General features: G+C 28.7%; 2 protein-coding genes across 3 annotated transcripts in view; one reads left to right on the plus strand and one right to left on the minus strand.

Annotated features, from left to right (window-relative positions):
- The window catches only part of Rad17 (Rad17 checkpoint clamp loader component), a 29,011-nt gene extending 24,784 nt beyond the window's left edge, over nt 1-4,227 (plus strand). Inside the window, exons 12-17 of the mRNA XM_067282896.1 lie at nt 2,108-2,254; nt 2,391-2,525; nt 2,603-2,642; nt 2,727-2,807; nt 3,768-3,825; nt 3,998-4,227. Of these exons, the coding sequence (XP_067138997.1) occupies nt 2,108-2,254; nt 2,391-2,525; nt 2,603-2,642; nt 2,727-2,807; nt 3,768-3,825; nt 3,998-4,142 (606 nt within the window). The 3' untranslated portion in view covers nt 4,143-4,227. The remainder of the gene's footprint in view (nt 1-2,107; nt 2,255-2,390; nt 2,526-2,602; nt 2,643-2,726; nt 2,808-3,767; nt 3,826-3,997) is intronic.
- Nucleotides 4,228-5,898: 1,671 nt separating this feature from the next.
- Nucleotides 5,899-16,310, minus strand: LOC136985581 (metalloprotease TIKI1-like). Of its 2 annotated transcripts, XM_067282898.1 has the most exons (7): nt 16,162-16,310; nt 16,020-16,082; nt 10,306-10,866; nt 8,805-9,126; nt 7,687-7,777; nt 6,590-6,757; nt 5,899-6,421 (listed from the first exon to the last, which is right to left on the minus strand). In XM_067282898.1, exons 1-7 carry the CDS (start codon nt 16,210-16,212, stop codon nt 6,256-6,258), a joined length of 1,422 nt encoding a protein of 473 aa, XP_067138999.1. In that variant the 5' UTR covers nt 16,213-16,310; the 3' UTR covers nt 5,899-6,255. The 2 variants fall into 2 exon arrangements, with proteins under 2 accessions (XP_067138999.1, XP_067139000.1); XM_067282899.1 differs by lacking the exons at nt 16,020-16,082; nt 16,162-16,310 and adding an exon at nt 11,040-11,162.
- Nucleotides 16,311-25,613: the final 9,303 nt, after the last annotated feature.

Raw genomic sequence — 25,613 nt, forward strand, 5'->3', positions numbered from 1 at the left:
TTCTTGTATTAATTTTTTGTTAAAAAGTATGCAAAGCATCAAATTAAAAAAATTTCTTTTCATATGTAAATTAAGTATGCAATTAATAATTGGCTACAATTCAGTATTGTGACACTGCTACAGTGATGACAGATGAGTAACAGCTTTAAGAATTCCAGTAAATGGTTATTAATGAGGGGAAAAACATTTATTTTATTATGTGAGATTTGTCTTTATAATTCAAAACTACTAACTCATGCTTTATGTTGAATATTCTTTTTAAATATTTAAAAACAAAGGATTAGGTTTATAATTATAATCCTGTCTTAAAAAGAATGTTAATATATTATTCTCATAATAATTATGGTTCTTTAGAGCTTATAAACATTGAACAACTTTCAGAATTAGTAAAATATTCTACTATTTTGTATATGTAAGTTTCTACATATGTATGTATTATTTCTTAACATTTTTTTAAAAATTTTCATAAATCTGAACCAGATTTTTTTTTATGCTAATATTTGTAAATTTTTTCTATAGTTTGAATGATTATACTTTAATATTACATTTGTAAATATTTAATGTATTCATATAATAAATATGAATTCTTAATAGTTTATAATTTAAATATTGATATTACAATGAAAACATGAAAACTACTTAGGCGACCACATGCATTCGACGGGCACCTGTAAAAACGGGCAAAAATTTCTGGCACGGAATAGTTTATACATAGAGTCTTCATATACCGTATTTTACGGACTATAAGATGCACCTTAATTTTTAAGCAATTTTTTTTAAAAAATATTTATAAGACGCACCTGAATTTTGGAGGCAATTTTTCAAAGAAAAAAGTGTGTCTTATAGTTTGTAAAATACGGTAAGTTACCTGTATTAAACCAACCACCTGTGTAACGCAACCTCGGAAATCGATTTTTAGTCTGAAACAACATACAACAACTGTAATAAGCAACCATTTTCGCGAATATATCTGGTCTAAAGTATTGTTCAAACCCATCTCAACGTTTTCCCTCCTAATATAATGAGTTAGTCTAAACTTTTGTTCAAACCCACTTCAGGCACTTCTCCCACTCTTGAAATTAGGTGCAGGTGTTAATGAATTACTCTAGCAACAAAGAAAATTCATTTCAGTTTGTTCCAAATTGTCCAAAAAATGAAAGAAATGCAAAGTGCATTCGTTAAAAAATTGGGTTAAAGTTATCAGAGAAAGTGAAAATGGTTTATCATGATGGCAATTAGCCGCAAAGTTTAACTGTGGGATACAAAATTTATTTTACTGTAGAACTAGTATTTTCTTTAGGGGTATAAAATATTGTACATGATAGAATTAATTGGCTGATCTCTCATCATTTGATAAAATTTATTTTTTTTTACGCTCGTATACAGTACGTGTGCAATAAATAGTTTCTGTATCAACCTACCTTATTTCCACGACATTTTTAGAAAAATAATATCCAAGTAATTTTTGAATGCAAAATATTCAAAAAACAATAAATGCATTAATGCAAAACTCAGTTTTACAGGCAACTGGACAATTGCGGAATCAAAAAGGAAGGTTAACATAAGAGTAAACTAACGAAAACCAAAACTGAAATGGTGGAGAGATATGATATGCTTCCATATCGATGATGTAATATGCGTAACTGAGGAGCAAATTAAAATAACTAGGTTGAATTAATTAAGTTGGAAAAAACAAAGTGTTTATTATAATCGAGAAAATTTGAGTATCGTATTAATCTTTAAAATATTGGTATTAAATCTGTCTTATAAAAACACGATGACTCCTGTAAATCGAGTTATCTGATAAGAATAAAATACAATACCAATATAGCTCTATCGCTGAAAAAATTCAGTTATTTTTGCTTGCCTCGAGTTTTGCTTAGTAGAAATGGCTAGAAAATGCGCAAAATATGTCCGCAAATACGGTATTACAGCACCACCTGTGTTTGATGACCACGTGTCTAAAAAGACCACTTTTTGAAGGAACCATGGGTGGTCTCCATAGACAGGTTTTACTGTATTTTACTTCATAATTCTCAATATCATAGTATATGAAAAAGTATTTATTTTTGTTACTAAGTTATTTCATAAAGTCAAATTTTTATAGGATATATTTGAAAAAACAACTATATCAAGTTCTGCATTTGGCCTATTTTTACATCAGAATTATTTAGATTTTATGGGAAAAATTGAAACTGTTGTAAATTGTTGTTCATATTTTGGTGATAGTGACATTATTAGTTCCGAATGGAACGTGAGTATAATTTTAATATTTGCAATCAAGTATATAATGTTTTTCAATTATAAAATAATAAATTCTCTTTTGCTTGCTTTTAAATAAGTTGAGTCTAACAATAATTGTCAATGTTGGATCATGTTTTATTATTTAGGAACAAAGTACTTTAGATAAATATACTGCTTCCCTCACATCCAGAGCACTTATGTTTTATTTATACTCAGAGGCTGTTTCTAGTCATAAGTGGAGACCATTTCATAAACCTCAATGGTATTCTTCACTTAAAACAGTAAGATCAATTTGTTTTTATAATTGTAACTATTTTTAAAAAATTTTTGCCTAATTAATTATTTATTAATTATATAGCATAAAGAATATTCTAATGAATTAAAGTATATATTTAAAAGTAAGGACTTTTTCTATTTAATTTAATTTTATTTTTTTTTTTTATAGTTTATAGTATTTATAAATTTTAATATAATTTATTTAGATTGGAGAATAAACACAAGGGTGCTACAAACTGATATTCTACCCTATGTAGTAAAGATTCCATATTTTGAATATTCTAGAGGTTTGAGCATACTTGAAGTTAAATAAATAAATGATATTTTACATGAAAAAACTCATTTTTAATTAAACTTTTTTGAAAGATTTTATCTGTCTAGTAATATGGATATTTATCCACATCAAAAATATACATTAGGGTGAGTCAAAAGTCTTAAATATAGATAATGGGCATTTCATTTTGTAATCACTTTTAAATTATAAAATGTGACTTAAGGTGGTGCTGGTTAATTGAATACACATTTAGCTATGTTCCTGTCAAACCACATTAATATACATAGGGTAACCAAATGTCCTCTTTTTTCCCCACTCTTGTCCTTCATTTTAGCCTTGTGTCCAGGAAGAATTTTCAAATTATCATAAATGCCCTTTAAGAACTTCTAAGTTTTGTGGACATATAAATAAAATTTATAATAAGTGTATTGATTTACAGTGTAAATTACACCAGTATTTGCTAGCACTTAGTTTCATTTACTGAGGAAAATATATCTTTTTGATATAGCATACATTTTTTCCACATCATACCTTTTGAAGTGAAATGTCCACTTTTTCATTTGTGGCCATCTGGTTACTATTCAAACATGCACATCATAAATAGTCCATGTCTTAAATTAAAACTTTTGAACCATCCTGTATGCTAAAAGTATGATCTTGGGATTTATATGTTCGAATTTTAAGTTTTTTTATATAATGATATTTTATTGATTTAATTGATATTTTATTATTAAATTTTTCTAAAATAGCATCTGTTTGATTTTCTCAATGTTTTACTTTATATATTTAGATTATAAATACATTTATAAAATATATATTTCAAATAAATTGCTGTAGAATTCCTATTAATTAACTAATTTTATTTATTAATAATAGTAATAAATAACATTTCTAAAGTGTAGTGTTAGTTGAAATCTTTAAAATAATAATTTGAAGTTGTATATTCAACATATTATTTCTATTCCTTAATTAGATCAGAAAGAGTTTGTAAGGAAAGCGATTAAATTTAATTATCCTAAATATAATACGAGGTAAGTACATTTTATTTATAAATATTAACTTGATATAAAATAATAATATTATTATTTATTTCATCAAATAAGAATTTAAATATAAATTTTTCTTTAAATTATCTTCAAAATTAAAATATTCATAATAAACTAAGAAATAAACTTTGCTTTTACATTTTTTCTAAATTTTTAGACCAAAAATGGATAATCTGGCAGAAAAGGATATATTTGAAGACAATATAACAGAAGGCAATAATTATAATTGCACTGTAACTCTATTAGAAAATATAAATAATGATGCAGAAGAGAAAATAATCATTGAAGATGATGACAGTTAACAACAAAAAAATATTTGTAAATATGTACAGGTGAATTTATTATAAAAAGAATTTATAATAAACAAGAATTTATTAAATTTGAAAATATTATTCAATTAAATTTATTATACTGTATTACAGTATTGCAACTTTAATATGGAAACATTTAAAATTAAATTATGATCAGAAAATTCCAATTCTTAAAAACTATAAATTTTTATACAAAAAAAAATATTTATTTATTTATTTAAATTTTTAATTTGATCTTTATTCCATGACTGAATTTTGCAATTTGAAATGTTACTATGACTAATGAACAGGCTTATTACACATCCAGCCTATTTAATTAACTTAACCAAATTGCATTTTGGCCTTACTGGCCCTTATCAATTGGATGACATACAAGAGACAGAATATATGGTGGCAATTGCCAACATTACAATATACGTTAATAGTACAATTATTACATCTTATTAATACAATTTTAAATTATCACTAGGACAGTAACACAGTAATATTAAACAAATCCAGTAAAAACCTTGTGAATAGTCTTTGTGTCTTCTTTGTGGTTGTGGTAATTTTCTGTCTCCACATTTGTTGGGTATGCTGATTCAATTTCCTTTTCTTGATTTTTAGGCACATTTTCCATTATGATTATGGATGATCCTGTATATGTTTTAATTTTAATCAATTTGAATCTGTAATTGATTAAAATTAAAACATATACAGGATCATCCATAATCATAATGGAAAATGTGCCTAAAAATCAAGAAAAGGAAATTGAATCAGCATACCCAACAAATGTGGTGGAGACAGAAAATTACCACAACCGCAAAGATGGCAGACTATTCACAAGGTTTTTGCTGGATTTGTTTAATATTGTTGTGTTACTGTCCTAGTGATAATTTAAAATTGTATTAATAAGATGTAATAATTGTACTATTAATGTATACTGTAATGTTGGCAATTGTCACTATATATTCTGTGTCTTATATGTCATCCAATTGATAAGGGCCAGTAAGGCCAAAATGCAATTTGGTTAAGTTAATTAAATAGGCTGGATGTGTAATAAGCCTGTTTATTAGTCATAGTAATTAAATAATACAGACAAGAAACATTTTAATACATTGAATATTGTGTTTATGTAACTAGAACCATAGATTTTTCATTAGATATTATCTTTTAAAAATTGTTCAAAAATCTTACCAGTTAGCTTTAATTACTACTTCATTCTTCATTTTAATTTTGATTTGAACATAAATGTGATTGAAAGTAAACTAAAGTGATATCTATTATGGTAAAACTAATAGAAATTTTTATAAAAATCGATCTGAAATGTTTTAAGATAAATTTGAAATTTCGAATAATTTTCAAATGTCAGATTAATTGGAATTATTGTAAATTTTGTATAAGTGCAAAACGGTTTTTGCTTTTTGGATTTTTTTTATAAAACTCATCCCTCCCCTCAAAATTAAGCTTTTTACCATTTTATAATAATTATTAAATTTTTTTTTTAATGTGATAACGGATGGCACCGTCAAAATTTTAAATGTTGCCAAGAAATTTGAGTAACCCATTGCTGGTTTATTTTATGTAAGTAATATTAATATTGTAATATTTTATATTTTGCAATCTTAGTAAGTGATCAGAATTTTTTCGGATCAACGATTCAGAAATTACTTAAGTACTCTGAATTTCAGCTATAATATTTCAATTGTTGCTCTGAATTAAGAAAAACAACGTAAAATGAATCAATTACAGCATGAAAATATTACAAATTTTAAAAACTCGGATTTATTTCATAAATATTCAGAAATTAATTTATAATTACATAAATTATTCAAAGAAGGAATTAATTTATTAAAATCATTCTTAGAATCATGGTCATTGCATGTGGGACAAATACATATTTTCAAATTGACACAGCGACTACATAATTATCTACATTATTAAATAGTTTCTTTCACTAGCATATTTTATAAATAAAATATTTTACAATGAACTGCATAGCAGTCAAAATAGACATATCCATTTATTGCACATTCACAAAACATCACTAGAAAGGAGAATAAATCTGAATTGAGTCTTATCAAAATCACAAAACGATACTGTACACAGATTTTTTTTTTATGAATTACGTGAAGAGAAGATTGCAAGTTATGATAGTCATCGAATGCAATAGGGTAATACAAAGACTTAATAGATGCAATGATGGAAAATTTTGTTTCGCACCTCCATGCCACACTGATTGTTCTGGGGCATATTGCGATTTTGTACTCTTTGGGGATATACGTGGAGACCTAAAAATATAAGTGGGAGCGTATATTATCTAATTAAAATACTATTTTATTTTAATTTGAGAATAATTACATTCATGAATCATTCATTTAACGTTTGGTCTAGATGTCATGCAATAACACACTAAAAAAACCAGTTTAGGAAATCAAGATGTACGATTGCACGCTCACCTTGTGCTGTACTCATCTAGACGAACCCAAAGATCGTTAAATCTCGGATGAGAATTTAAAGATGGAGAACGAGTCGCCTTAAGTAGAATAACAGAATCGTGTTTAATCCTCTGTTTGGCGTCTTTAGTTGGAGTACTGGAGCGGTTCTTTTTATATTTTTTCCAACTACTGCAAATAAATCATAATAGAATTGTTATTGATTACCGAAAACCACTTTTTCAAACACGATAATGAATTAAATTCGATTTAAAATATTTTGCATAATATTTATTCATATTTACTGATGCTAATTGGTTTGCGTGACGTTTTCTATTTAGTCTAAGCTACCGTATAATTATTAAGGGCCATTAAAATACTACAAAAATAAAGTAATCGTTTAAGGCCATTTACCGCTTAAATTTTGATATATCAGAATAATATAACTCGCTTATTTTATCTGTATGTGCTCTTATCTTTAACGTTTATACAATGATAATGGTCAAGTGTTTACATCGGCTTCCAAGTATGTTTGGATTTCTCCTTATCAAAGTATCCGACTGTCACTTTTATCGGTTTTAATCTTTCCGATTTGTTTAGTTCTACCCAACATCTTTCTTTTTTGCAATTTGTAAAACGTACTTACTTATTAATATTCTTGTAATTATGATACGGAATCGGCAAGAGAAAACAATTTAAAAAATAAATCTCTGTTAACGAGATTGTTAATGACCAAGTGTAGCACCGCAAAACTGAAGAAAACAGTCCATATGCACCTTTATCGCTGTTGTTCAGGATCTACAATTTGTCTGCAACGTAATTATTAAATTACATACCTGCAGGGTTTTATAACGAGACGTGATAGCTTACTGTCACGTTTTTCGGTAATTCGTGATTTTTCTTTACGCAGGAAAAAAAATCTCTGTGAAGTTTTCTTTTACAAATGTGCCGACTTGCGAGTTGCCCAGCATTAAAATAAAAAGTTAATAATCTCATTTCCTTGCATTTATATTGTAATTAGTGTAAATAAAATTGTATTTGTTCTTTTCTTCAGTCTATTTTAAGAATGATTCTTTCTATTGTGAGTGTTGTTGACCAAAAAGATTTAAGTAAAGACTCACCCACGCAACTTTCTCGTTGAAGGAACGTGTACAACTTGATAACCAGCTTCCTTAACAAAATCAAGTATTGTATCGTTTCCTAAAAAATGCCCTGAAAGAATAAAAAGACAGATATCACAAGATTGATTTATAAAATTTCTATTGTCTATTTCAGTAGAAATTATTCACGGAGTTAAAAAATTTAAATATACAGTCTCTTAAATTTAACAAACTCGTGTATGGGTTAATCAAAAATAGTAAATTTATAGGTTAAATCTTAACGAGAATATCCAAAAACAATTTTTAATCGCTCTCAAAACAGTAAAAAAAAATATATATATATATATAATATAGTAGACCAAAAGAAAATATCCAGTATGACATCCTTAATGAGAACGGATTACCAACAAATTCTAGTTCGCAATCTTGTCCAACAAGGCTCTGAAAGAAGATTACAGAAGAGGACTTCTAATTAAGGACAGAACTTTAGCCAACTTTCGCATCACACTAACGACTTTCTGTTGTCAACAAGTTTCCACCCCAAACTCAAGATGATGTTTTCCAGCACGTGTAAGAGTGGATTGACTCATAACTTGTTTATAAGGCAGAATTTCTAGGAGTACATTTCACTTCCCTTTTCTCTAAACTGTTTCCTAAGTGAAGAGAGATCAAATGGAATTCCAATATCTTGTACGGAATTCGACTTGGGTGGCAAGTGACTAAACCGAAATTGGTTCCTATTTTAACTAGAAGTGATAAATGAGTGTACACAGCCGGTTCCTTTGACCAGGGTATTGAATTTCTTTGAAGTAATTTTTATTTAAAATATATATATGTTTATATATTAAAATATGTGATGTATAAAAAGAAAATTTAGATTTGATTTTTCCCCCTCTGTAATATGTTTTTAATATTAAACGAAATTTATAAAGAATCGGTAGTTTATTTAGTTTAGAAGGAAACGACCAATTAAACATCAATGGAGCGAATCCTAATAAACATTAAGAGGCTGGTTAATGTCGTAAAACAGTTCCAATTAACATACTAAGTTAAAGAGAAACAAACAATTCACAGCATGTGATAAATTATTACAGTGCTTCCGACAAGTAGTATTTTTTAAGGAATATTCAGAAACCCACCTGCACCAAAAGCAAAAAAGTAGCTTGTATCCGGATAGGTATTAAGCAGCTGGACTACGCGATCTCCCATTCTTTTATTCCGTTTGTAGATGAGTTCCTCTCGGAAATACCGGTCAATATTCCTGGCGACAGCAACTTCCTGCGAAGTCATAGTTGTACTGTTTAAGTGGGGCACTTGAGTCGAATCTTGACTGAATACCACGGAGTTAAGGTCTCCGCAATTATAATGCTTAATCAGATCGTCTGTTGTATAGAATGCTTGAATATCTCCAGATCTTATACTTTCCTGTTGATAGAGTGTCTGATTTAAAGCGAATAAAACCTGAATAGAAAAAGAATTGGTACATTTAGGTCCCTATTTTCGTATACAGATAAATACGCAATATATTAAGATTTATAATAGAAAATTAAGTAGTATTTATACTACAGATTAAGATGATAATGTTTCATCTTTATTTATGTAAACTGATGAGGCATAAAAGATAAAATCGGAAAAGGAACAATGAATAAATATCCCAATTCCATAAAATAGCTTTAATCTATTAAAACGGAACATCTAAATAATCGATAATGACGTCACTGTGTGTGTGTGTGTGTGTGTGTGCTTAATAGGCTTCATTTCCGGTTCCTGTCATCGTGTCATTTCCGAAATGACGTCATTCGATACAAAGGATCATCTGCTTCATTTCCATCATTGTTTTCGAATATTTCCAAGTCATAAAACGTTTATTCTATGCCGTATGGTGGGTATTTGCATATGAATCGCGTTTAGATAAGATTTTTAGCACTTGGAAATAGAGTAAAATAGATTAGCCCCTGTAAAAAGGTTGTTGCGCTTCTCATTCCCGTTAACGGAAAAGCCCTCTTACAGGCAAAGATGGAAAATATTTTGAAAATTATTTTAAATGTTTCAATAAACTTTTATATAACATATATAATGTAATTTCTATTTAAATTATATTTTAAAATAGGATAAGAATACTTAACTTTATTCGCTTTAATTAATATGAAATTTAAAGTAAAGAATGTTTTTAAAAAAAGCTATAAAAGCATGGATGTTCTGCCTAATCAGTTTGGAACTATCAGTTAATCTTTGTACAGTCAGCATAAAATGAGTAAAAATGCCTTGTTTCCGATCAGAATGGTCTTTAGAAAATCATGCCGAAAACGATTTACATTTTATTTATCCACGAATGTTAAGTAAAACTTTAAAAACCTATCAGTTGCTATTACAGCATCAGTTGTATAGAATAATGTAAAACTGAACTTAAATTTATTTTGATTCGTCTATTTTTCTAGTTAAAGAAGGCTATGCATCAGTTGTTTTAAATGTTTATTTTTATTTTTATATGCGCTCGACTTTAGACTATGAACGGTATGATGTTCTTCAGTTTAGTAATTTTAAAAATAATTTATAAATCAATCCTGGACAGTGTTTACCCGTAATAAATCATTCCAAATGATTATAATTGATAAAATATTTACATAAAAATAAAATTACCTGAGTAAAATCCAAACCATTCAATGGTACGCATTGTTCTTCAACTTTTTCAACTGCTCCGGTACCTTTATTCATTCTCTCGGCTTCTTGCGCCAAATATAGATCTAAAACAGGTATGCCACGCGATTTGACATCACTTTCTGTTAAAGAATTGACCATCAGCATTACCCAGATGGGCCTCTTTCTTTCCCAATTTCCCGTGATGGCATTGAAGAGATAATCAGCATATAAACCTCTTCCCCTTTGATCCGCCGTCATCCACGAAGGTAACATTCCTTTCACGTAATCCAAGTGGCGTTTCAATCTTCTATAAAGATCTTCCGGTAGCACATCAACTAAGTTTTTTCCCTGAGGCAGCATTTGACAATTGGACAAAGTCGAGATAGTTTTTGGATCTATCAAATCTAGTTCGAAGTATATGGTATCGCTCGATTCGAAAGCTACTTTGACGTTTTCGGGTATGTAATCCCAAACTCGAGTATACGGAACGTGAATTGTGCCGAAGAAATACGATGGAGGATCCTTCTTCACCATCCAAAGAAATGACATATATTCTTCACTCTGAAAAACAATAAATAAGTTGACTGAAACCGCCATTACGCTGAAGAAATAAGATTTTCCGTATCCAAATAGTTTAAAAGCGAGTATAAAAAGATGTTTTTAAATAAGTTCAAAAATATTCCGAAATTCCTTCGACTTTAAAATATTCGTATGCAAAAAAAAGAATTATTTACCTTTTAAAATTAATTAGCTGAAAGAATTTAAATTATGTGTTTACTCATTGAATAAATCCGCTTAATTGAAAATATTTATCAAAGACGAAATGGGATTCTTATTTTTAAAAGTTACATCCTTGACACCATTGTTTTTCTTCTCTAATTTAAAACGAGTATGGAAAATAATCAAATGTTTTCTATATACTAGTTTTTAAATTAAAAATGACGGAAACTAGTTTATAAAACTTTCAAAATGTGACTAAATAATAACTAATTAACAAAGAATAATGGATGAGTTACTTGTACGACTTATGACATTGTTATAATTCATATTATACACATCAAAAACCATCAGAAAGAATTCTTCGATATCATTTCTTATTTCTGAAACTTGTTTATATATAAAAGAGAAAAAAAAGAAAATGCTATTACAGCATCTGGGGACGTAATAGAATACAATTTTTTCCAATATTATGTTGAGAAAAATGTATTATTTCTTGAAGAAGTAGCTTCTGAGAAATATCACATGGAAACTTTCACCGAAATTTTCTCAAACAAAAAGAAAAAAAATGGATTTGTCAATAGAATTACTTTTTTAAAATAAAATCTGCTATTCTCTTTTAGTAAATTTCAAGTAAATTCTATTAGAATTCCTACAAATTTATAAGTAGTTGGCTTAATTTTCATGTTATATTTTGCAAATTAAGCCAACCTTTATTCTGTAAATTGTAGTGAAATTTTATACCTTTCATTTTAGTAATATTTATATAAAATCATATTTCTTATATAACCAAAACATTAATAAAAATTATGGATTATATATATACATATATATATATATATAATTTCTATAAATATCCATGAATATTTACAGAAAAAATATTGATTTTTAAGGTGTGAATTGATTTTCTGACTCCCAGTTTCTATATTGTTATTATATAAATTAATCTGTAAAAAGTCTTGTGTATTTTAATTTAAAGGAAAAAAGGGGGGGTTCTTGTTTAAGATAATAATGTAAAATATGAATTAAATAAAAAGGAGTAGGTAATTTATATAATCCTAGATCATAAAGTCTTGTTTATATGACGTAGATGCGGAAGAGTTTTCATTAACTAAAGGTTTTATCTGTGTTTAAGTAGGTAAAATGCATATAAGAGCTAACCTAGTTGAAAGGAGGAGGAGTAACATTAAAATTTAGGTTAGAGTAAGATAATAGTAACATTGGGAGAAAGTAAAATAACGTTAGATGTAAATTCCATTAGGGCCATTGCTATACAATTAGTAAACAAGTCATAGATGGACTACAACTTGTTGAATGGTTAGGAACAATAGGGCGGCCGACATCAAGGAATCGTGCATTATTAGGTGAAGGACGATTCCGAGAAAAGGGGCTTGTCCAAGGCCAAATATGTAGTTCAACCGTGATTAACAGTTAAAATTGAACCGATCTTTCCTATACGCAAACGATAATTAAATTAAAATTACATATTCTTCCTTTGTCGTTCCTCTTCTACGCCATTTTTTTAAATAAAATTAATTATTAAATTAGACATATTTTTATTAATTAATTTTTAACTTAAATCTCACTAAATTAGCAATTTAAAAAATATTCAAAACAATAACGTGAAATTGTGCTAATAAATTTTTAATACTAGTTATAAAGTGAGCATCACTTAGTATTTGAATTTATGAATAAATTTAGTTAAATAATTATGGACGAATTTGCGCCTAAGCTAAACAATTTAGGACCTGGCTTTATGGGTTTATAACTTAGGGCCTTAGGGCCTCAGATTTTTACATGTGCCATTATTTGGTGGAGGAGAGAGGCCTGTTATATGTTACGGCTTAGGGCCACAAGTCAAAGTCTATCGATTCGAATAATAAATATAATAAGTATAATTATTTAATAAGTTTTGTTATATTTTTATACGAAAATATGGAAGGAATATTATTAATTAATGTGAATAGTAGTTACAGGTAAGAAATTTTAATTTAAAATAAAATAAAATAAACAAAATAATTTAAAAAAACAGTATTAATTTAATTACAACTTCTGTTGAAAATGGCGATAAGAATTTTATATTAAAAAAAAAGGAAGGAAGGGAAAAAAGGGGTGAAGGGCAAATCGTTTCTAACGAGTCGCAATGCAAAAGGAACTAATAAACACCTCGTTTTTTCCGATAGAAAAACGCTAAATTACGAGTTTAAACAAAGTCAAAGATCAAATAGCAAGACTAACAACGACTAGTCGGGATATAACGAGTCTTATTTATTATCGTGGGAACTGACTTTCCATGTGCGTTTCGCATACAGATCATTCGCTGCATAATGCTCTTTATTTACAATTGTGTAAAGTTTTTCTCTCTCACTCACTCGTTACTTTTCCATTGACTTTACAAAAGACGAAAACGTAAGTGACAAATTGAAGCACTTTCGTATTAAAACTCGACTCAACACACGCACGCACGTCAGGAACAAATTGCTCGGAAAATGTCTGAAGTCTACGAGTTTAATTAAGATAAATCGATGACTTAACTGTGTTAAATGACGTATTAACTAGTTTTAATTAGTACGATAAGTTCGGAAGTGTATCAAACTCGTTGGATTCTCCTTTCCTCTCCTCATTTTGCATCGTAAAAAACTGTATAAATAAATAAATTCGATGAAAATTAAGACGGTAACGGGATTTATATTAGTGGTCTGACAGACGTTAGACTTTTTTCTGAATAGAGTAGCTGTGTAAAAAAAATAAATTAATAGTTATAGTGTGAGAAAAAGGTAAAAAGAAAGCATTGCTAGAATAGGAAAAAAACAATTGAATTGCAAAAATAAAGGAGTCTATTCACAAAAAGTTGACTATATTACAGCTGAAGCGACGTATTAAATGAAATGCGTGAATAAAATCAACAGAGATTATTAGAATATATTATATTTTTAAAAAAAAGTAAGAATGGTGAAATGGCGTAAATTTACTTCTTTGTTTCGGTTGATAATGGAATAGAGAAGTAAAAATCAGAATAAAAATGGCTTCATTATAGAAATAAAAACAAACAAAAATAAGTTGGAGTAAAATTTTAATATTAAGTTTAAATGGAACGAAATAAATATATCGCAGAAGGAAAATTATATGAAATAGGGCCTATACTGAAATTATTATATTACAGAAATAAAAATAATTGAATCGACTATAAAGTAAGTTATAAGAATAAAATCAGACGAAAGAAGGAAAAATTGCTTCGGAAAAATTCTTTCAAAAATGAGTGTTGAAAAACAATAATGTAAAGGTTAGATGTATTGAACTTTATACTGAATACCGTTTGAAATTTTTAACCTTTATATATATATATATATATTATATATATATAGTAAGTTAATTAAAATATATAAATATAAGTTAATAACAGAGTACTTGATGCAGAAAATAAGAAATAAAAGAAGGAAAGAAATAGATTAGGTGAAGAATAGAGGGAAAAAACAGTAAAGTGTAAGAAATAACAGGAAAACTTTATAAGGAAAGCATTTTTTAACTGTATGAGGTCATGTTACGCTTTGAGAGTGCCGTTCTTTTCTTAATTTTGGTAATATAAATATATTTTATTGAATTCTTTCTTTAAAAAAAAACTTTTATAAGTATAAGCGGGTTAACCTCGAAATTGAAACCGAAATTGTGATTCGAGTATTGCCTCGATTAGTCTTTCACTATATATATATATATATATACAGTTGTTTTTTTTTCTTTGGCATTCATCGAAAACTATAAATTTTCTTTTGACAGTTGTTTCATTTCAATTCTTTTTCAGGAAATCTCCTCCAGGTTCAAAGTTCAAATTCCTAAAACAAGATTTTTTAAATAAGATTCATTAATTCGTGACCTCATTACGGTTACACGAATTTCTCTTTTATGTTTTGGTCTATAGTAAAAAAATTTTTTTTCTATTAAGCTAACGTGTCATTAAAAGAAAATTAAAGCCTGTTTTGCATTGTATCTAAATTGTGTTTTTAACTTTTGACAAATCGATTGAAACGATTCAGACTTTGTTACTAAATCAAAACTTCTCACAAAGGAACGAAATGGTCTCCTTTATCGTCCTTATCAATACATCATAAATAATACAGAGACTGACAGCTAAGATTCTCACATCAATCACAAAATTACAGTAGAAAAGGAGGAATGAAGTTCGTTCATCTCTCCAAAGACTCTGACCAATCTCGGATGACTCTTTTACTGTTTCTGACAGAATTCTGGTAATGGGCCAAAAATCTGAAAATTCTTACTGTTTGAAAACTGGAACGACAAGATTAACGATAAAACCTGATCCAAGTATTTATAAAACAAAGTTTTTTTGGTAAAAAAAAAATGAGACAAAAAGTTTACCGTATTTTACATACTATCATATTAACATATGATAGTATGTAAAATACGGTAAACTTTTTGTACGTATATAAAGACTATAAATCACTGAATATATAATATTTATATATAGAAATTTCAGCGTAGTATCGATAGTTCTGTATGAGTTTACAGAAGTCATTTCTATGAACTCTATTTACGGGGCGCAAAAGTCCCTCTCCTCTAATTTGGCACTCCCTTAAATACAAAGAGTGCTTTCAGAGTTGCGAATCACACGATGCAAAATGTCCCAATTTCCCCTTTCGGAAATTTCGTAGTGTTAAAGCTCATAAACATTTTAAAACGAATAGGAAAAAAGTATTAATAATAATGGAGAGAATGCAATGAAGAGTTATCAGAATATTTGTTTACGTCGGCACCTCTTAGATCAACATGTGTGCACATTATTTGAACTGCCGCCTCGGCAAAAGTCCTTGTGGAGACAACTTTCTGCCACCCAAACCAGAAGTCGGCGCCTTTCTTTAAGCACGTGCACCGATCTACCCCTCCAAGGCATCGAGCAAGTAGGTTAGTTCAGTGATTGTATCTCTTATAAGGTTGTTGGATGTAGGAGAGCAGGAGCGGCAGCGGCAGCAGCACTTACTTACCTTTGAATTGTCACAAAATGACGGCCTCCTAAATCTCTTCGATGACACCTCATCTAATAGTATCTACGGTAATACGTATATTATATAAATAATGAGAAAGAAACGTAATCTTATGTGGTAAATTATTTGTAAATGATCTTACCATTATAGATAGAATAAAAGTGAGAAAAGATGCATATAATCCAATGGCCATTATGGTAGACCTCTCCCATAGAGAGAGTCTTTCCAGCAAACACTTAACAAGACCATAGTTAAAGCCAACTCAACCAACTTTAGACATTCAGTTGTACACAGCCGTCAAAACTTAGTCAACGTCTTGACACACCTCGTTTCCTATTGGTCGATAGATGAACCAATCGCCCAACCAGATAGTGGAGCACGTGGTTATGGGATTTTGCAATAACTCAAAAGTGGGATTAGCCCTTTTAGGAACTACAAATGAGAATTTTATTGTATGTACTGTACGTATATAAAGACTATATATTATCATTCCGTAATCCCATTTTATTACAGAAACAATGCTTCGTAACAATAAAAGATATCAGGGAAAATGTCTTTAGTAGGGTAGAGGAAAAAAATGCAAATTTGGTAGCCTACAACCGATCGTTAATGAACGTTGACTGGTTTATACGTAGGGAGGGAGTTTAATGATTAAACAATGTCGAGTGTTAAGACACCCCTCTTCATGCTCTTTTATCGCTGATAATATTTGACGTACACCTCCTAAAAGTTTACAAGATTTAAAACTGAACAATTTACTAGATGACATAATGGATTATCAGACCAACTAGAGCTTTTAAAATGCATTAAAAGCGCATTTTAGAACATTAAAAGCGAAAAAGAATTATTTAAGAATAATTTATGGTTAAGAGGTTTGTACAAGAGTCATATCCATCTTAAACTGTCAATAGGATACTCAAAAAGAAAAAAAAAATAAGAAGGTTAATTTATTATTATTTTGTCTGTGTCTTTAATTTATTTTTATTTACATTCGTTATCAGCTTTGGGCTGCTTTAAAAAATATGAAAACAGAAACTTGTTCGAAAATCATGTCTTCTTTTTCATTGATGCTGCAGTAAGTAACCCTTCGGGGAAAAAGGAGGGGAGAAACACAAAGGTATGTTGTTTTATCTTTCTTTGGTGCAGGTCATTTCGCTCGGATAGAGAAGGAAAAACCGTAAGAGATTCACAAAAACTTGTTTTCCTAGGATGATTTTTCCTCAAAAAAGTCGAATTCTTATCTTGCTTCTGTGCGGGAAAATCGATTTTCGAACTTTAGAAAACATTTATTTATTTTTTACGTTGGTCGAATATATCGAATAATATTCAATAGATATCGATTTGAGCGTGCTACTTCAGCTGATTTTTCTCTAGTAACAGATACTGTATTAAAAAATATACGTTTAGCTTTTCTTGCCTCTCTGTTTAGGTAGCTCGCAGGAGATCGTATTTACACGGCGTATGTTAGACAACCGATAACATAAAGAGGAAAAAGTGACTTGTAGCTGGCAAAGAAACCGCTTCAAAAATAAATAAAAAAAAAACAAGAAAAACACTTTTACCTCCTTTAAGTAGTAGTCGAGTCCTTGCTTAGTTGTAGCACGCGAATCGTGTACTAAGGGGGATACTCGAATTACTTTCTATAATTTGTTTATAAACTAAGCGAGATCCAACTCGGACTTGTATAAATATGGCTTCTGTAACGATTGACAAGTTAGAATTTATTCTAGATTACGTGGTTTATATGTAGATAAGAAATTCGGTTATTGAATATTCAATTCTGTATCTCTTCAACCTCGAATTAATTATATTAAAGTCGATTAACGAATTTTTAATTATGAAACGAGTTGTGTAACACGCAATTCAGGACAAAAGCGAGAGTGCAAACGGAAGGAACAGTACGAAACTCATTAAGTCCCCTTCGGAGTAAATTTATTGACTGACGTATTTAAACAGTAGCCCCCATAGATGCAGTCGATGGATGTGACTCATTCTTGGCCAAACTAGAATTGTCAGCAGTTAATAAAATTTCCCAATGGAATAGACGATGAATGAAGATTGTTTATGGCCTACTTGATTATTTTACAACTCCTTTAGTAAATGCTATTAGCGACTTTCCAAGTGTCTCTTCAAAATTAAGTCGCACTCATTCACAGAATAAATATTCATTCGTTGGCTGACGTTAAGCAATAATCAATCGAAAGGCAACCTTCATCTTTTTTTAAACAGTGGCGCGGTTGTAGAGCCACTAAATTTATTTTCTTCTTTCTAGGACTGTCTCACCATTATTTTATTTTATTTTTTTAAGATATGGAACAATAACCGTTAGCGCAACAGAAAGAAATAGAGTGATTAAGTTCTTTTTTCCATTACAGAGAAAGATTTACACGAATATACACTAGATCCAAACACTTTCCTTTCTATTTTAAAAGAAAGAAAAGAAAAACCTCTCTAGTATTTGGTCCTAGAAATGCCCAGAAAATGACTAAGAAGTGTTGTAATTTTTCTAGATATTTACCGAACTTATTCGTATTTAACAACAATTGTTGTTTATAAATAGAAAAACAAAGGATATAAAAAATTTACGGTGTTCATGTTACATAGAATTAACGAAAGAAAGTCAAAACTTTTAATTAAATGACTTTATAATCATTATTTTCTTAGAAATAAATTCTTTATAATCGTAAAAACAATATATAAGTTACATAAATTTTACGTTTCGGCTCATTATAGTGTCAAATATTCACTCAAACTAAAATTCGAAATGAATTTTAATTCATTTATTTCTTGAAAATCAGTTATTTTAATTTGTTAGAAATTAATTTTTTTTAATTTACTACAACAATATTTATTTTAAAAGTTCGGGATAATTAATTGTGATAATGATACCGCACGAATAGAAAAAAACAAAAAATAATTTTAAATCCTAGAGAATAAATCGATATTAAATTGTAATAATGGATTTTTAGTGCTCGTAAAAAGTTCTTTTCTATCTCGGTAACTTCCAAATTATTTAGAAATAAAAAAAATAGAGAGTAATTAAACAAGAGATAATAATAAAAATGGAAAAAAAATGTCTGAATATTAAATCATAATAATCTTATAATTGTTCATAAAATTTACTTTGTGTCTCCATCACGTCTCTATTTATAATGTAGACCTATAAAAAGGTGTGGATAATTAATTGCTCTTTTTCTATCGCGGTGTTAATGCTTTCGAGATGGAAAAAAAATCCTGTAAATGCTTAAGACATTAAGCCGAATTTTACTTAAGAAACATTTAAAGTTAGGTAAAATGTAGATCATCCTGATTGTTTAGTTAAAATTTGAACATTTCCTGGTTTTTCGAATGTATATATTTTTTAAAAAAAAATTATAACCCTTGGACTTTTCAATAATAAATTCAGAAAACAACAAAAGAGAATTTTTCATTCAGCATCTAGTACGAGGTTTAATCGTCGAAGTAAGCAATATCTACTTGTACTTTGCCTCGTTTAATGGTGATGGATGACTTAACAGAGAATTCAACCCCAAAGGGGAAAGCAAAGGCTCCGCCTTTCAATTCTTTCCGCTCTATAGTTTGGTTGTTACTTTTTCGTGACTTTGTACAAGCTCGTTTGTGACCAAGGTGGTCTACAAACTGAGGAAAGGCGGCATTTTATAAGCTAACAACCTCGATAAGAAACAGATTTTAATCCTAAATAAGGCTCTTTTTTCTTCTCTTTCCCCACTTTTTTTTACCCCATCCTCCCTTTTGTTTCTGTTGCGTAAGTTCGGCGCGTATGAAATTATGAAGTAGTAAAGAGAATAATTGATTAAAATTATTGCTGGACCAATCGGATGTCGTTCGGCTATCCGGTTTTTCATCGGGACAACTTTTTTGTTGCAGATGAGAATTGTAGGCATGTGAATGAATTTTTACAGTAGAATTAAATCGTCGGATACCACGCTATTTTTATCTCTGCATCTAAACGTTTGTTAGCACCACCGATGACACTATACGTGGGCCTATATATAGGTATATAAAGACAAAAGTTGATGTGGTACTTGAACCCGGACCTCTATGTCATTTAACAATTTATTATTATTTTTTTTTTTTTAATTAAAATTTCTATGAGGTTCTATAATACTGGAAATTAGTATACTCGTTTACGTTGAACAAATACATAACTAATTGCTTATCGTTAAGTATTCTCAGCATACTTTTAGGTGATCTAAACATACTGCTAGATAGTTAAATAGGTCTATAATATATAATTAAGTTATCTCTAGCGCATTATTAAGTATTTTATGATTCCGCACGCATTCATAGAATCCTAATTTATAATAAGGGCCGTAAGGCACGTTAATCATCTTGAACATAGCGTAAAAGATTCTAATCGTATTATTTTGTGTCTTAATCATAAAAGTATGTTCTCTATAAATATCATTTGGTTTTAGGTCTGCACTTATCTGGAGTCGTAATCGTAAGATTAGGCTTTAATTGTTTCACAGGGCCCGTACTGTATTCAACTCTACGCTTAAACTTAATTATATAAACAAGCTTTAAAAAATATTCTTTAGCTTTTATATAAAATTATTCAAATATCTTAAATAATAAAGAATATTTTAAATATTGACTTAAGAAAACTTTGAGCTTCTGTATTTATAGAAGAGCGAATCTTTAGAGGGATTGTAATGTCTTGTTTAATTTAAACACGTGAATTTGTTCCCAAAAAGCTGGATCATTTCCAACTTTTACTCAATCAAAAATAAAAATAACTTAATAAACATATGCGAATTAGAAAAAAAAATTAAATTGAAATGTAGACAAAATAATTCTCTTATCCTCTTGTAACAGGATTCATAAAATCTTTATTTTTTTTCTTAGAATTATTCTACAATATACAGGTTTTATCATATATACTGAATATAAACATCTTTAAAGGTTATATATATTTATGGAGAGACGTCCTATGAGATGTTATCATATGATACATAGACCTATGGATTTAGTTGTCTTATGCATAAAGATGAAGCTAGTTATGTGCATTGCTGAAAATCAACATAAACATTAATCATACCTCTGATTTTAATAATAATAAAATAGATATATATAGATATATATATATATATATCTTAAATTTATAATAATAAAAAAATCTCTTAGATAAATAAAAAATAAGCAGAAACGAGATGATATTTTTCAGATATTGATATAAGTTACGAGATGTTGGAGTCTATATAAAGAAACCGTTCGGAGATTAGGAGATATGTAACAAAACACGTTCGAGAGGAGCAAAAATAAACAATCTGGAGTTACATGGGAACAGGGGGGAAAAAGAAAGATGAAAGTTCGAAAGTTGGTTTGACTGACAACCTATCTCCTTTGATCAAGAAGCGGAAGAACAGAAGATTTCGGTAAATCTAAAATATTAAACTGACCCGAACATAACTAGATCTAATGATTGATTAGTTTTAGTCTGGCACAAGGCCAGATAGGTACGTAATGTTGTTCCTTCCTCCACTTACTTTTCTGTTCGTCAAACAAACTTAAAAGCTTTAAAAAAACATATTTTAAGAGATTTATAAATTATAAAAATTAATTTATCTTTCATATATCGAGATAAAATGGATAAATGCGGCAATATTCGATTAAATAAATTTAATTTAATTGTAAAGTTTTGATGTTGAAGAAGCATTAATCGAATGATATCCGTTCGACTTTTTAAAAAAAATTATTTACAGTATTTCTTAATAATTAACGAACTTCATCCATTATTATTATTATTATTAATACGAAGTTATTATATGTAAGTTAAATCACCATTTAATATTCTAGAAGTATTGAGAAACATAAATATATTGCTTATTAATTCAAGAAAGTTTTATAGCCTAATTGTTATTAGATTGCTGTAATCTTTCTAATATAAAATATACTTTTTGATAGCAACAGATAGGTGCAAACAGATATTGTCAATAAAGAGTTTAGCGATTGGGTGTGCCTTCATATGGAATATTAGGTCATATATCTTAGGATAATCACCTATCCACAAGAGAGATGGAGAGATTTATTGAAGATATGAAGATAATTTAAAATAGCATCTTATGAAATTTGATAATTTTCATAAACTCTTAACATATTCCCTTAAAGATTTAAAATTCCGATCGATAAATCGATAAATGATAAAGTAAGCGAAGCGGTGGATCCATCAAGATATTAAGTTTTGTGTGTTTAACGCCCGAAAAGTACAGATTTCGAAAAATGACTCCACCCCAAAAATGGATTGTTCATTTTTTAGCGATTGTTTAAAGATATCTTTGGGTCAAGTTTGGGAGATGAGAAAGAGTTTTAAAAGTCATCAACCTCTTTGCCTTGACCTCTTCAACGAGGTAAATCGAGATAAAAACGAATTAAAAACAAATTTTTAGAAGTTCTTCTTATAAAAAATAAATAACAAATGAACTCAAAATTGAATAGAATTGATGAATTTTATAGTTATCTCGTGTAATAACTTGAAAATCTCGTACAAGGCATCAAATTTCACGTTTTAGGTTAAGTCAATGTCTCGCTCATAAAATATATACAGTATGTAAAAATTAAGCATTTTAAATATCATATAAGTCTTAAAATTTTATGTTTTATATAGGCTGTAATTAATTAAATTAACAACGTCAGACAAAACTTTTCGAAGGTTTCTTTCTCTGTAACATTTTCTCTTTTTTTAAAATTAATTTTGTATCTTTTCTTTCATAGAAATAAAACATAATAGTTTAATATATGGAAGTTTTCTATCATTTGTAATTTATTTTATTAATTTTTATTAAAAACGAATAAAAATTTTTAATGACTTTAACTCACCCTAAGTTTATATTTACAGAAATATGTTTTATTTAACCGTAAAAAATTAAATTTTAATTAAAAAAAACAAACAGTTTAACACCGTTTGAAATTCAGCAAAACTCTCATAAATTTGTAAAGAATTTAATATTTTAACTTAAGATTTTCGTGTTAAAACGTAAGAAAATTTACGCTTTAATCAAAAAGTAATTAATAATTTGTGGTTTTTATACAGTTAATAAAAAACGAGGTGCAATAGATAAGGCGCCGCAGATAGATTTATGTCTCTTCGTGACGAACGTCTTTAAGTAAATAGACTTTTGCAACTAAAGCTATAAATTAAAAAAAAAGAAGAAGAAGAAGAAGAAACTATAATTCAAAGCATAAGTAAAATTTTAAATCTAATTAAGTCATTAATATTTATTAATAAAAATTATGATTTATAATAGCTAACTATGTTACAAATTTTCTGTTTTTACTAAACTCTAAATGATGGCAAAATAACTGTTTTTTCAAGGCAGTAAATTACGAGAAAAATGTGGAAAATATACAGACTACATACGAAAAAATAAAACGGGGAAAAAATGGCTCCACTTTATGGTAATTATAAATGCTAATGGTACCAGCATTCTTCTATAGTAAACGTTTTAGACATGCCACATAATCGTGATGCGTGCGTTAATCTTTGTTTCTAAGAAAAACTATTTCTAGTCTTTTACCTCGAGTACAAAATATAAACAAATTCTTCGACAGTTCTGTTCGTTCTCGAAACAAAATTCTCCTTTGTTAATCGACACCGTTTAATAATAAGTCATAGAACCATAAATATTCCATAGATATTAGACTGACTATTAAGGCTGTGTAAACGTTTTTATGTTATTAATGAAACTCGATGAACGTGAGTGCATTTATTGCAGATTAAATAGGTTTATATAAATCACTTATTAAATATCGTTCCGCAAACATGTAAAAAAAAAAAAAAAAAAATTGCAGGTAAATGAAATTTCAGAAGCACGTACGTTGTAAAGAATGTAAATTGTCGATTGTGCAGGGTAGTAAGAGGAAGAGCAAGCTGGTTTGTCATCGCAGGAGAACAGGAAGTTGGGCTTAACGTGGATCAAACTGTATTTTTGTCATCGGTAGGGATGTCACGTGAAAGAATTTGCGGCCTCGACACATTCCTTGTTGTCAGAAATGTTTGGCACTGCCTGTCGAATTCTCCGAAGTCGAACACCTTTACAAATAAATCGAACTTTCACCTCTTCTCGATAATCTCTGTCATTAAGTAGTTTCAAATTTCTATTTTCCTCCAATAGATTTTTTTCCTTCCCCTTTTCTTATTCTATTATAAATACAGTATCGTAATTGATGTCACAAAAGATTAATTAAAAAAAATTGTATTATTAGATAAGATATAAATATTCCGGTTTGAATGATAACCAATAAGGTTGAGTGAGGATTCGATTTCCTAATTACTTATCCATTTTCTTTTTTTTCAATCACGTGTATCAATTTTCCGATAATTTCAAATGATTCTTTTAGGTTTTAACATAAATTTCTCAACGATTTTGCAGAAGAAAGCATTATAATTTTAAAATTATGTATATGAAATTCAGAAATCGAACCCGTACTCATCTTTATTTTATTTAATTAAATGCTGTATATAAGCAAAATTATCTTTAAACTAGATAAAAATAATAAATTTTAGCTGAGGAACTTTATATTTAAGAAAAATTCAGCTGTTAAATCTGTAAAAGGGGGGAAAATATCTATTTTTATTATTATTATTATTTTTTCATAAATGTTAGAAAAAGTCGAGTAACTTTATCTTTCATGGATCTATCCTGAAGTAGCAAACTTTCAGAAGTTGTTTTTCTTATATTTTTATAACCTATTGTTATTTATGTCTTAAAAATATATTGTTCGGAAATATTTTTATTGTTATATTCTTTAAAATTCTTACTATAATAAAATTTCATATAACTTTTATAGTTTAATATCTGCTGAAAAGTTTGATTGTTCGAAATATCAACAAGCTTTTATTACTTTTATGAAACTTTCAATGATTAAGAAAATATTAAATTTAATTTAAAAAAACTTCCAACTTTCACTCTTTTTTTAATATGTCATTTTTTTAAATATTTTAAATTAATAATATTTATATATATTTTCAAAATATTTATTCAATTAAATTTGATAAACTTGAAATTATTTAAAATAATTAATTAATTTACGAAAATAAATTTTTAAAATTTAAGTATAAAAGTTTTAAAAATCTGTTTCTACACTTCCATCTGGTGACGATTATTTGAAGTTTTTTTTTCTTTATAAATACACATATCTTTTTTTTCTTTAAATTTTTATAAATGTATTTTTTATTTTGTACGAACTGAGAATTATTATTTTTTAAATTTTATTATTATTAATACGTGGTTATTGTCACGCTATGGTTATTTTCGTATAATCAAACGTGTAAAAATTTACACGTGTACCGTAAAGTTCGGGAGTATTTGTCAGAAACGTCATAAAAGCCGCGCCGATGTCGCAAAAGGAACAGAAATCGCGTGGCTGGTTGTAAACAAACTAGCTGTAGAGATCATAGGTCAGTGTTCCCACTGTGACCCCAACAGGACAGCGGTGAGTAATGTTATCCTTTTCCTCCATTCACCGCTCGGTGTGTGGGTGGCAAAAAAGGCCCCTCAGGTGGTCAGTGTGGGTGGGCTTGGCATCTTTTTCCACGGGGCCGACATTCTCTCCGCCAAAGACGTCAAAAGT

Source organism: Centruroides vittatus, unplaced genomic scaffold, assembly GCF_030686945.1.
Source record: "Centruroides vittatus isolate TY-2023 unplaced genomic scaffold, ASM3068694v2 contig_971, whole genome shotgun sequence".
NCBI classification, from domain to species: domain Eukaryota; kingdom Metazoa; phylum Arthropoda; class Arachnida; order Scorpiones; family Buthidae; genus Centruroides; species Centruroides vittatus.

Bases quoted from the DNA above. Each gene is read 5' to 3' on its own strand.
- LOC136985581 (XM_067282898.1), bottom strand. From the start codon at position 16,212: ATGGCCATTGGATTATATGCATCTTTTCTCACTTTTATTCTATCTATA. The intron at 9,127-10,305 runs GTAATTTTATTT...TTTTCTATTCAG, and splicing joins ATGGTTTGGATTTTACTCAG to GTTTTATTCGCTTTAAATCA. The intron at 6,422-6,589 runs GTGAGCGTGCAA...TTATATTTTTAG, and splicing joins CTAGATGAGTACAGCACAAG to GTCTCCACGTATATCCCCAA.